A 14,056-nucleotide genomic window follows, 5' to 3' on the forward strand; every position below is an offset into this window, starting at 1 on the left:
CACAGTACAGAGACCTTCTGGGACTGGTATTGTTTAACGACAAGGCTGTGTCAAACTTGTGTCCTATGGACAACAGATAACTTTTCCTTCCCCTCTCTTACACCCCTTCAGCAATGACAAGCATGCATCCCATGGACATTTAGGATATGGGATTCTGGAACCCCCTCTGAGAAAATGTCCTACTAACTTTACTGGGCTCTGGATAAGGTTATTCCCTTACTGAGGTGGGGCTGTGGGATGGTAGTCTCATACAATCTATAGTACACTAGTTGTTTGGAAGCTGTACATACTTTCTGACTTCCAAATATATAATGCATGATTAATGCATTAATGATACTGTAGGAAAGAGGTAAAGGAAAAGGAGAAATAATCACAATGAGCATGGAGAGGACAGTCTAACCCACACTCTCAGTTTGTCACCCCAGTAAATACATCACACTGTGGTACATGAATGACCTATACGACTCAGAAGCCAGGAGAATGAAATAACCTACCTTATGAGATTTCTTTCAGAAGAAAGATAGAAGACTATTCTGTGTCTTCTCATTAGATCTGACCAGTAAATCCACATTACCTTGTGACACAATGGTATCAAATGACACTGAAAGAGCTGACCCTTTATCTTTGCCAGGAGACTGCAAGCCCAGAGTTTAATGCAAAACATAGGACTGAGAGAAATCAAAGTGTGCCTTTTGAAGAGAGGCATTAACAAACCATATCCTTAATAGGCTGAATGCATTCTCATGCACTTTAATCATCCATGAAGGTCATGGCGTCTTTCTATAGCTGACTGACTCACTGCCCAAGTGCATGTAAAAGCTCAGCGAGGGAATCTTGGACAAAAGCCAGACATCACAGATGGAGCGTTTCTCACTCTTGTGTTGGTGCTTCCTACAGAAGTGGTCAAATCAGCCCCAAATCAGCGGATCTCATTTGAGAAATTAGTTCTTCTCCCTGCAAAAAGTGTAAATCTGTCACATAACTGAGACAAACCTGTTTAGTCATATCACCCACCCACCTCAGAGTAGCTTTGCCAGTCTGAACTGTGGATGCCAGCGGAGTGCCCTGGCCTCACCTCAACACCTGGTGCGGCATCTTTGTCCTCTGCGATGCAGCAGTCTCTAGGAACATCCTTAGTTGGTACCTACACGTGCAAACAGGACTTGTATGAAACTTGTACCTCTTCTGTACAGTTTTCAGGAGCGTTAGTGACTTTCAACATCCATCTAAGCATCCAGGCCTTTTTCTGCCTCTTGTTCAGTTTTTGGCCTCAGCAACTTCCTGTGGTAAAAAGGTCTGTGGATTAATTGCAGTGTGTGAAAGACTGCTTCCTTTTATAAATTTTGATTTTCTCATATTTTAATGAACATTCACTTGAAAATCAGTATGGGGAGAGACCGTACAGCGGTCTTAACTAATTAGATTAACCCTACATTTCCCATTAGTGTTACTTCTGTCTTTGAGTTCTTTCAGAGAGCTCATAACATGCGTAAATATTTAAATGTATATGCTTTCATGAAAAATCGATCAAGAGCCAAAATTGTTCTTTAATGCTATATGAGAAATGCATAAATCCAGGAAATATTATGCTTACTTTAAACAAAGATTTTCCATAAAGGAGGTGGGGTTTTTTTCTCTAGCAAAAATGTAAGTGAAGTTGTACAGTGTCACGTCTTGAAAAGCAGCATCCAAATATACAAAACTTCCCTGGACTAATCAGGACTGAAGCAATCAAAGTATCCCATTCCGAATCACTTTTTCTTAATGTTTATACGGAACCGATTTAGAGGTTTTTTTCTCATCACCCAAATACTGTTTGGACAAGCACACTTAAATTTTCATAGGCTACATGTGAAATTTGGAACTGTTTGGCAGATTTGCGTATTCTGCAGCCACGGTGCCTCATTAGAAAATGGGTGACTTACTTAAACAGAAGCATGTTCCAGGTCCAGAGCATTTGTCAATGCTTTTCACTGGTTCTTGTAAATTCAAACATATGCCTGTAATTGTTCTACTATTTCAGATGATATTCACTATACTTTTACAGAATAGCCAAGATTCCCCCTCACAGTTTTTCAGTAATCACTCTCTGACCTTAGAAGTATTTAAATGTCCCAAGATTTATATTTCTAGTCACATTGTGTTTTAGCAGAAATATATTATGTATGAAAGTTTGAGTAGGTCACTGCAGGCAACTGCTAATACACAGAAACATGAAACTCCTTTAATTAATCACCAAGAATAATTGATTTTATACTCAGGAGAATTTTATCTTAGTTTACAGGCATAATTCTAAGTTTAATGCGGACTTCATAGAAGGGCAGGTTTCTCCTCTTGAAGAAAATAGCATTGTAGATGGAGATGTAAACGGGAGAGGAGGGAATGCCACCTCGAACACCGGTTTGGTTTACGGCAAAGTGCCTTCAGAGGCTCCCCTTGGCAAAATGCTTTGTTCTAGTTGCATAATGCTGACCCGCATCAGAAGCTGAGGACACGCTGGCTCCCATGCGATTCATGGACTACATGAGATGCTAGACCTGCTGTGAGCCATGACACACAGAATATTATAAAAGCCAAGACCTTCTGTGGATGTGTATAAGGCCACCTGAGCCAGCCAAAGGGGCTAACCTGACATCCAGTGCAGCTGCTATCTCAAGTCATTGAACAGCAACAGGGAGGCAAATCTAACGTGTTTTAGGGGAAGAAAAGAGAAAAGGCAGGTATTTTCACAATTTGTTGCCAGATTTTTTGTAGTCCCAAAAGCTTGTACCCAAGCTGTACAAATACAGCTCCAACACTTTCACCTTCGCTCCTGATAAATACATCCTTTTTTGGTTGCACAGCTGAGGCTGTCTGATGAGGGTGGCAAGATGAAACACGGTGACACTAATTAACTGTAGACACTGTCACTGTGCAGGCAGCAGAGCAGGGTGCTCAGGTGGAGGGACCCACAGCCCGGCCACAGTCGGGCTTTAGCGCAAAACACATTTTATAGCATTTTTGGTGACTTTCTTAAAACATAAATAAGTAAGTGGAGCACAGGCAGGTAAGACAACTCTTTTCTGAGCTTTCTCTTTTGTTTGGCCTAAGTAAATAGGGGTGATTATTTTTATTTTTGTTTTTAGAGTTGCCTTTCTTTGGGTTTAGCACAAAATAGAACTTACCACCCAATGGCCCTTAAGTATGTAAAATTCCTAGTATGTATAATTTGCTGATTTACTATTAATCTTTGTTCATAAAAGTATTGTGAAGACTTATACTTTAACCTTTAACCTTCTTCATACTTGATTATTTTTCTTCCTGTATATTCAGGTTAGCTGGAGGTTTGAGAAAACACCTGTGGTGGTAGGGTCAGGAGGAGTTTAGAGGGGATTGACCAATGTATAGAAAAGGAATGGTATATTTGAAGCTCATTGCAGAAAGGATATCACTGATGATAAGCAAAAGATAAGAAAGGGAGGCATCTCTGAATTTTTCTCGAGAAGCAGAACTTGACTTGGCAAATTATAATTTATTGTAATATCCTAAAAACGTATTATCAGAAACTGTGTTATATATTCATCCCTTTCATGTTGTTTTTTTTTTCTTTAACATGAAAATGTTTATCAAAAAGCCCCTGTAGGATCTCAGTTGTGAATGGTGTTTGGTGTTTTTCTGTGCTGAGTTTCCTTTTCTGGAACTCTGTCTTCCCAAGTTTTCCACTACAAGCAGAAAACTCCTTCCCTTCAAACTACCTGTTTTGCTTGGATCAGATAAACCTAGAAACAAGCTCATTGCAGAAAGGATATCACTGATGATAAGCAAAAGATAAGAAAGGGAGGCATCTCTGAATTTTTCTCGAGAAGCAGAACTTGACTTGGCAAATTATAATTTATTGTAATATCCTAAACGTATTATTTCAGAAACTGTGTTATATATTCATCCCTTTCATGTTGGTTTTTTTTTTTTCTTTAACATGAAAATGTTTATCAAAAAGCCCCTGTAGGATCTCAGTTGTGAATGGTCTTTGGTGTTTTTCTGTGCTGAGTTTCCTTTTCTGGAACTCTGTCTTCCCAAGTTTTCCACTACAAGCAGAAAACTCCTTCCCTTCAAACTACCTGTTTTGCTTGGATCAGATAAACCTAGAAACCGTCGCTACAGTTGCAATATCCAGGTCGGTAATTGCTCAGGGAAATGAGTCCTCCAGGGTGTTCGTCTCTAGGCTCAACAAGTCACTATTGCCAACAGCGGTAGCGGATTCAAAATTGTAAACTCCTTGGGGAGTAGGTTGCAATCCGCGATAAACACTGCAGATGAGCAAAGGGTAAATGATTAGTGCTGTCTAACTGGGATGCTTCAGCCCTTTCTTTTCCAAAGCAAAAGGAGCAACTAGAGGAACACGGTAAGAGATAATTTGTGTGTCTATGCTAACGCTTTGTTTTATTTATTTCCGTGGATTTACTTTACAGGGGTTAATTTCACATTTTATTGCAGGTGGTATTAGAATACATAATGATTTCGTCTGTGTAATTATAACCTGTAAATGGCTGATCAGGTTTCCGTTCTAGGAGTGATTCTCTTAATGACAGTTTATATTGTTTGTCTAATGTATAGGTATTGTTGTATTTGTAGTTCATCCATTATCAGTTTTCTATCCTAATCTCTTACCTTTATGGACTATAGTCAACACAGTATCTAGGCATGCCATCAGAATGGCACACTAACATTAAAATATTAAAATTTTAATAATGTCTTAGAAATTTTCTACTGATAGGAACAGTTAGGACTTTATTTTTTCTTTCTCTCCTCTATCTTCCTTCTTTCTTTTTCTTTTGTTTTTTCTTTCTCTCACTAACTTTTCTCAACAAAAATTATCATAGTTAGGAATTTGCAGAAAGGCAGTTTTGTACCAGACCCTTAGGTCAGACTTAAATTTCAGTCACCTTCGGTAGGGCACATGCCAGAGTTGAGAATATAATGCCCCCAAGCGTTGCCTTCATCCCAGATCTTGATAGTGTCAGTATGGGTTATTGTATGATAACATTAATGTATTTGAGGAGACCAATTGCCTTTTAGTGCTGAGTAGGCATAAATTAGCCTGGATCTTGTCAGAAGGAACTTGGGAAAAGAATATAATCTTGCCCTGTTCGTATCGTTTTCCAGAAACATCCAGAGTTGGCCACAGGATACTGAACTTGATGTGTCTCCAGTCTGGTCCACTCCTGCTTTACGCTTTTATGAATCCATTATAAACAAGGGGGTAATAGAGAGCACAGAGCATGTTTGTGATGTGCTGCTCACACTAAAGCAGGTGCTTCTGGGGTCCCATCAAGCATTTCTATACATTGTCTTTCACTGACCGAGTTAGAAATCCCATTCCCATAGTGGCAGATTCTAGACTGCTAACTTTCCTCTTGATAGGAAGAGGCAAATTCACTCTCTTGTGCTGCCTGATGTAGGAAAAGGTGACCTGTGTTACTCTTACTTAATTTTTACTATAATTGCCAAGGAACAAGCTTCACGCTAACACCAGCAATCGAGAAGCAGATTCCTTCAATGGACACCAAGGCAAGGTTCTTATGAAAAATGTAAGCTTTTTCTTCCTCAAATACTTCTTGGGGGTTTTTTTGGATGAATAGTCACAAAAAAATCTTTCTTGCTGCTCAAGAAGCACCCTGAGATGAGGCTTAAGGACAAATTTATTCCCACCCACTTAGGAGGTTTCCTAAAAGGGTCCAGAAATCTCCAGCTGCGAGGCCAGGTGAGCTTTCTAAGCAGGCTTGTTGCCAGACCAACAGAGCATGTGCTGTCGTCTTAAGGCTTCCCCCAGAACCACCAAGGACAATATAGATATAGCTGTTAGAGAGACACACGCACTGTGCAGCCTTTTATGACTATTTGTTATAGGACACAGTGGACCAAATTCAGACCTGGTAGAAGGAAATGTGACTCTCCTGAAGATAATGGAGTTTCACCACGTTTTATTGTCCCTGGATATGATGAACCACAATCCCAGCACACTAAATCTGTAAGAATTTATTACCTCCTTATAGGTTCTTTAAGATCTTCTATTTCATCTGAAGCTGGATATTTTTCTGGCTGTTTCATTTCTGTGTCTTTATCAGTGAGCTCTTAACACACTATTTAACATTTAATGTGATCTGATCCCTGGCTCAAGTATGTTTAAGTGAATGTATTTTGATTTTATGCCTGCTAATTTTGCTCAGGAACAACAGTTAGCATTATCCCCATAACTCAGGGTCACTGACTTACACAAGCAGTTTTGTGCTCTTTATACCATCCTGATGGATCTCTAGGGACCCTCACGACAGCCTTCCTATTTCAGCAACAGCTCCCTTTCTCCTTTACCCTCAGACCAGGCTGACAACTTTCAGTGTAGTGACGGCTTCACAGCTCCAAACCAATTCTCATCTGCTGTATCGCTCTGGTGCACTGTGGCCAGAGCGAGCCAGTCTGAGGAACAGAATAAATGGTGCTCGGATCTGTTAGATCTCCCTGTCTCCCCTCCCAAGACATTTCTCTGTTTCAATGACAGAGCTGGAGCAGTTTTGTAGCCACTCAAGTCTAATTCAAGAAGAAGCAAAGAGAAGAAGACTTTGCATTTTGCAAATGCCAGGGTAGAAATGGTAATTTAAATTGAAGAATCCTATAATACTTCCAGCTGAATTAAAGCTCAGCTGTGTGGTAAGAGCAGATCTCTGTTGATGCATCAAGACCTGACAATCCCATTAGTGTAAAAAAATGAGAAAAAGTGGAAAAAGATGAAAAACACTCAGTACTGATGGAAAAATCAAGTTGACAGTGGAAAAGGAGAGAAAATATTTTATGGTTTTACATCATAACTTACAAATACTTACTTACAAATAAAGAACAATGGTCAAAATGTCCGATGCTGGGGTTTTTTTGAGAAAAAAGTTGCCTTTCTTTCTAGACCATAACCATATTCCCAATGTGATGTCTGACCCATTGGTATTTGATTCTCTTTATGAAGCTCTGGTTAGGAAGGAAGAATACTTGCTTGGATCCTCAGAGCAGCAAGCTGATCTATGGCTTCAAGTAGAAAGTTTAAAATAAAAAATCTTTTTCAGCTCAAGTCAACTGGCTCAGTCAGAGCTTAGTAACCTCCTAAGTCAGAAGTTGCCAGAAACATTGGAAGCCCTCTGGGACCATCTGACATACTCCTCTTCCCTCCCTTCTCCACTACATATTGTCTGCAAAGGGGATATGGAAGTGAAGGAAGGGACCCCAAAGTACCACATGGAAGTATTGGCCACCAGGCGTCATGTGAAGACCCCATATCTGGGCCTTCTTGGAAACAGAAAATTTGAACCTAAATTATTTCCTGGGTAAAATTCCACTGACTTTACAGGAAGGATTTGAACTTGAGGAAACATTTAAATTTCACTATGATTCTGACACAGAGAAAGAAAATGCTTCAGTGATATGGCTGGTCTCTGCTGAGAATTAATAGCCTTCTCTGACTCACCTGAGGAAGTTTTAGGAAATTCAAGCATGTGGAATGTATCCAGAATGTTTCTTTTTTGATCTCAGAAACTGCTAATCAAAATTAAAATTGTATAATTTCACTATGTCTGACTCATTCTTCACCTGCAGGGAGAAATGCTAAGATAATATTCAAAGCAAATCTTCATTGTTTAAATCCAACATCTCATTCTTTAAAGGTGAATTGATGTTTAATGCTTGACTTTCATTTTCAATGTAGTCATTGAGTCACAGAACACTGTGACTTGTCCAAGGAATTTAGCCAAAAACCTCTGGAACCTATTTTGAATGTAGTTGAGGAAAGGTGGTACTTTGCTAATGAGCAGCATTTAAGATGCTTAAATTTTCCTTTGGACTTGTTCTTTATTACAATGCAGTTAGATTGCACAGATTATCATTCTGGGAAAAAACAATTAGCGAAGAGTCCCAGAGATCAGTCATCTTGAGAACTGAATGTGTTGAGCAAGGAGTTCATTTGAACTGGTTTTGTTTTTCAGACACTGCAAATGGATGTAAATAAGCTGAATATCACATTGCTTCGGATATTTCGCCAAGGAGTAGCAGCAGCACTGGGACTGTTACCTCAGCAAGTTCATATCAACAGACTCGTTGTAAGTACCAAAGGGCTGTGTATAATAAAATGTACCTTGTTATTTTGAATTCTCTTAAATTTATTTTCCTGTCATTATGGAAAAGTGCAATAAAATAGGACAGAAAAATACTTTTTTCCAATTTTTTTTTTAACTGCACTACAGAAAAATAGATCTCCATTACAAAATGATTTAAATTTTCTTTTGAAAGGAAACCATTCTCAGTTACAGTCTCGAGAAAAATTACATCAGATAAATCTCTTTTGTGTCCTATTCATAAGCAGATTGCTTATCCCTTATTTTTCATTCCAATAATGCAGTTCTATATCACATTCATTAAGAGACACTTATTCATGTTTTGTTTCTCAAAGGTTGAATATTGCTCAAAAAATATAATTCTGCCTTTCGAAGGCATCTTTACAATTTGTCCTCAGACTTTCCATTAGTAAATTAAATGTCTTCTCACAATATTAATACTCATGTTTCGCTATTCAGCTATAACAATCTATGCTCAGAAATTATCTTGTAGACTATGGTATCATATTTGCAAAAGATGACAAATTTGCTTCTAGCAACAATGACTTTTTAAAAGCAATTGCCTTTGTATGCGTTTCTGTGTATGGTTAAGAGCCTACATTCTTAACACTGTGGTCCTTTTATGATAGTTTTGCCATGAAACAAAAAACCCCATAACATCCTGTGTGTATTGCTAGCATTCAATTCACATTGCAGAGAAAATAAGAGTTATTTTATTCTACATGCAGGTTGAATGTTAGGGAAGAAAACTGGCAGGTTCAGCATAAAAGTATTTCCTGCCTTGATAGCTTGATAGAATTGTATACATCAAAAAGCATTATAAAACTCCTTCAAATAATGTCTCTGTGAGAAAGGATCAGAGAAGAAGTACGGCGGAAAAGATCAATAGGAATGCAATGTAGCCCTTTTCATGTTCGCCAGGGATGTCACTCATTCCTGACAAGTGATGCTAAATCTCCTTTGTCCCCTGCATTAACGAGAATGAAAGGCTGAAAGACATATTCAGAGAAAAGCACAATTAAATAAGAAATGTTCCAGAGTTTGGGATGTGTATATCAACATACTAAGTCACTTAGTAGCTTTCTCACTATGCTCTGTGGAAATTATGTAACTAAGCAGAAGAAATATGCTGTTTATTTTCCTGCTGGCTCCATAGCCTTTCCCTTTCTCCTCTCATTTGTGATCTAAGGGAAGAGGTAATGTCATTTTGCACCTGCGTATAGCTCGGAATACAGTAAGTACTATTAATTAATTAGTCTTCTCAACATCTGTAACAGTCTGCTATGAGTTAATCTTTTAATGATACAAGAAAGAACACAAAATTTTACCCTATTTGCTCTAAAAATCACACACAAAATTCACAAGGAAGAAAAATACATCTTAGGAGACATTATTCCCCCTTCCCATCCTTCTAACACGAGACAATTCCTCTCATGCAGAGTGCTGGCAAGCAAGCAGGGCACATCAAAATTCATCTCACCTCATTTCAGCCTAGTCTAAGCTACTCATCTAGGTTCCCTGTAAAAGCAATATAGAGAAGGGTAACTGGAGGAGGAGAGGCATTGAGATCCTGATTATTTTAGGATGGATTAAATAATTCTCTGGAGATGCCAGTCTCTCTCCACTGACTTTGGAGGCAGTTTAGATGACAGAAGCGAGGTAAGCTGACTCCCTCCCAAGTGAGCAGCTCTCAGAAGTGACCAGGAGCCTAGCAGCCAGGATGTGGTTGGGCACAGGGAGAGCAGAGGGCCTGCTAGCCTCTTACATATAACAACACATAGCGTGCCAGGAAATATTAACTGGGCATTTCCAGTGTCTCCTTAACCTTTCCAGTAAACCCTCCTCCCATAAAGGCCTTTTAATGGGCAAAGGAACTCCTAAACAGAGGAGGCACAAAACACTGGGAATACTGCATCCCCACCAAGCCTTGCCTTGTGCCTGCCACCTACACCCAGACCCAGCCACCTACCCACATCAGAGACCGAGTAGCCTCAAATCAGCTTCTTCAGCTTGACAAAAGTCTCTGCCTTGAACTGACACTCCAGACCTGTAGATCTGTTTTCACTCCTTACCACCCTGCTGATCTGAATAGTCCCACTGAAAAATGCCCAGTCCCACCAGTAGCCAATATCCTTACCAACCTTACCGAGCAGATGGACCAGCAGCACATGTGAGAGAGCACAGAGGGCAGATTTAAGGTAAACTTCTTTGAAAGAGTCCCTTTCTGTGCAGCTCTACTTCTGAATGCAAAACTAGATATTTTAAGAATAACAAAAGATGTCTTTTTCTTCACTTCAGTAAAGATAATGATGCACATTTAAGGTGAGGGGAAAGAGGCAGGGAGAAATCAGGATTATCCCAGTTTGAACTGATCTTTCCCATCCCATAACGATGAATAGCAAATAACCAGACCGGTGAGGTTCTTGCCTGTGCAGGCAGTAATGCAGGTAGTATCTCCATGCTTACCTTGCGTGTGTGGCACCCCCCAGGTCTGGACTCTACATCGCAGCCTCAGCTAAGTTGGCCATAGCCCTGGGGAACCCGGGTTCCCACCCCCTGTGTGGACATCAGCACTGTCTGGAGTGCTGGTCTCAGGTGCTGTTCTAGTCTATCTCAACCAGAGGAACTCTCTGGCAGTCTCTCCTTTTGCTCCTTTGCAACAGACTGAGCATCATTGATATCTCTAATACAGCACCCCTCGGGCTACCAGGACTGCATCAAAGACACCAGGGCAGGAATTAATAAAGGGGAGAGTAGGCACTCTCAGCTTGCCCATTGAATGTAAACAAAATTTTTCTGGTCCTTTCATTTTGTTGTGCCATTTTAAGGAGTTGTACTGCAGTCGACTAAAAGGACTTTATATTTCATTGTGGTATGTGTCTGCAATGTGTTGACACGGGATTAGAAAGCAGTGCCAAAATAGCACAGCATTATGCTAAGCATTCCTGTTTAAGGACCACCTTCTAAAACAGGTCTGCATTTCAGCTTAGATAAAATGAACTTTCTGCTAAAATCCCTGCTGGCACTTTGCCTTTGACCCCATCCCATGGCTCCTCCCCTCACCATGTCACATTGACCTGTCTTGTTTAATGGTACTAGACTCAAGAAGAGGATACCTTGTCAATAGTGAAGCCCACGTGCCCACGTATGGTATTTGCATTTTCTTGCACAGTCAGATGGGATTTAAGGAGTCAGGGAATAGGTATACTCTCCTCACAGAGCAGGTTGCAGCCTTTATATTCTGTGCTTTTGATTTTCGCATTATAGTTACAATCTATAGACAGCAGAGATCATCTAATCTCACACCCTTCCTATGATTCTGCATTTTTTTTATTTTCCTAGGGGAAGAAGAACTGTGTGGAACTGTTTGTGTCCCCACTGAACCGAAAGCCAGGAATTTCTGAGGCGCTCCCATCTGAAGAAGTGCTGCGTTCCCTTAATATCAACATTTTGCATCAGAGTTTATCCCAGTTTGGAATAACAGAGGTCTCCCCTGAGGTTGGTTATCAATTTTCTAACATGTAGTTTGTTACAGATTTGGCAGTTATTACATCCCTGGTTGTTTTCATGCTGAGGTTCTCAAGCATGAGGCAGGAAATGTATAAGCTAAGATGGCATTACTGCTGTAAGGCAATTATACAGCTAGCCCTGTTAAATTACTTTAATAGTGCTTCATTAGGCTATTTAAGCATTAATATCCAGGTCCTCCTTACACAGCTGGGCAACCATTGAAATCAGAGTTTAGATCCTAAGCATGGATCAATTGCCTTAAAGGAAGAAGGCCCAAAGATTTTTGGTCTATTAATGCGGGTCGGCAGGTATAACAATTTCCGTAGAGAGATAAATGAAATGCAGATGTCAGGTGTGAGCATTACTACCTGTGTAACTTGTGTCTGACATGATTTTGAAAAACTGAATTTGTATGTTGTACCCATGCTTCTTTCTATTCTCAGGAGAAGTGAGAAATTTATTTTGTTTACGTGCTCCAAAAAGAGGGCAAAAATAAAACTTGTAGCTATTATTTGTATGACTACATCCATTTTTTGAAAAAAAAAAAAATCTATTTCAAAGCAGAGACTGCACTGCCATCTCCACAGTGTCCCAGACATTACCAGTGAGATGGACATCTAATTCTGGGCTGACCACTTGAGCTGTGCACAGCAAATGAAAAAAAGCAAAGGCCTTTAGGAGAGGAAATCACTGAGCTCATGGACATGATCACATCACATTGCATTTTATTTAGTGTCTTAGAAGCCCTTACCTACATATAAAGACCCTCAGAATTCAGTGTGAGGTCCAAATAACTTCAAACGTTATCAAGAATCAGCATTTTCCATGGAAGCTCCCATTTTGACAGAGGAGATGTCTATGTCCAAAAAAGTGGAAAAAAAGGAGAGTTTCTGATGAGCTGTGTTTCCACCTATGGGTAAAGAGTTCCTGGTTTTTTTATATCCAAACCTATGTTTGAGCCATTGCTGAGTTAGTACTGGCTGGTATGTTCACCTATATTTCTTCTGATTAGAAATGCTTTTGCTCATGTTAAGTATTCTAACTCTGTTTAAGAATCTGGAGGATGTCTTTGGTACAGAAAATGAAATAAAAAACCAAGGCCAGTTTCATGCAATTTTACATGCTCTACTACAGCAGCCTGCCACTATGCCCATGAGCAGATTCTCATGTTTTAGCTGTTCTAATACAAAACGAAGCCAAGCAGTGCTGTCCAAACGTCAAATCAGGTCTTTATATCGCCCATCAGCGACCTGGGCTAACCTTCCTTTAGGTCAGAATTTCCTTTGTTACTGAAGCATATGAGACTGACGGTTGTGATAGATCCAATTATCTGTTCCAAGTACTTCAGTTACAAATAACACTTCACGTAGACATGGGACAAGAACATATATGAATAATAGATGAATGGAGAAATGGCATCAAGCTATGAAGAGATGCTGGAAAAAAACACAGCGCTGAACTCAAGATCTCATCTATGTTACATACATTTCAATAATCTGGAGTGCTCAGATATTTGAATTTTCTCTCTGGAAAAAAACCATAGACAACCAGACAGAATCATTTAGAAAAGGATTATTAGAATGAAAGTTGTGCAGACTCTAACTCCTTCTAATACTGTTGGAGAAACAAGAGGTTATTTTAATATTTCAGTTGCTAGCAGATTTTACAGCTAAGGCCCTGATCCTGAAAAAATCATGCAGCTTTACACTAATAGGCATTCTTTTTGGATTTTGTTAAATTGTTTACATGTGTAAAACTTCATAGAAAACAGCAGCTAAAAGACAACAACATATAATCTTTATTTGCTCAACTACTAACCAGTTTTTTACTCTTCTCTCAACTTGCTCTAAGAACAAATCGTGCCAAAAAAACCAGCAAAGAAAATCAAAACAGGCAAACCTTTGAAGGAAAATATAGTTATGCAAAGCTTGACATAGCTTTGACACATTATTTTACCCATTTTGTGTGTTTATTCCTGAGCTATCAATCCTAATTAATTCATGAGCTAATAAACTGTACACTCTTCCACTCTTCCAGTATTGTATGTGCACTCACAGTGTGTCTGTGCAGAAAGGAAGCATTATCCTCATCTTTCTAGGTGGGTGGCTTACACGGAGGTGTTAAGGCTGGACTTCATCTCCTTTTTTAGCTGCCTATTTCAGTATTAGCTGCCTAAGGCTTCAAAGTCTGCCGGCTCTCTCTACAGTAAACAGAGAGACAGAATTACCTCCAGCAGGCAGTTCATCCCATCTCTGAGATACCTCTCCTGAGATTGCTTGGTTGACTCTTTCTAACAGGGCTTAGCTTAAACTGGACCCCCAGCTGTAGAGGGTTAATGGTGGGGGAGGTTACCCTGTCCTAAGAAACTTTACCAAGATTATGTAGGAAAACCCAATTGGAAAACTGAAGCTCTCTGC

The 14,056-nt window shown here is 39.6% G+C and overlaps 1 protein-coding gene across 1 annotated transcript in view; it reads left to right on the forward strand.

Moving 5' to 3' along the window:
* The window catches only part of PTPRR (protein tyrosine phosphatase, receptor type R), a gene marked incomplete at its 5' end in the record, with an annotated part of 144,098 nt that overhangs the window by 56,844 nt on the left and 73,198 nt on the right, over nt 1–14,056 (forward strand). The window contains 2 exons of the mRNA XM_009273213.1: nt 8,001–8,114; nt 11,472–11,627. Coding sequence (XP_009271488.1) covers nt 8,001–8,114; nt 11,472–11,627 — 270 coding nt within the window. The remainder of the gene's footprint in view (nt 1–8,000; nt 8,115–11,471; nt 11,628–14,056) is intronic.

This window comes from Aptenodytes forsteri, unplaced genomic scaffold (assembly GCF_000699145.1).
Source record: "Aptenodytes forsteri isolate BGI_AS27 unplaced genomic scaffold, ASM69914v1 Scaffold366, whole genome shotgun sequence".
NCBI classification, from domain to species: Eukaryota; Metazoa; Chordata; class Aves; order Sphenisciformes; family Spheniscidae; genus Aptenodytes; species Aptenodytes forsteri.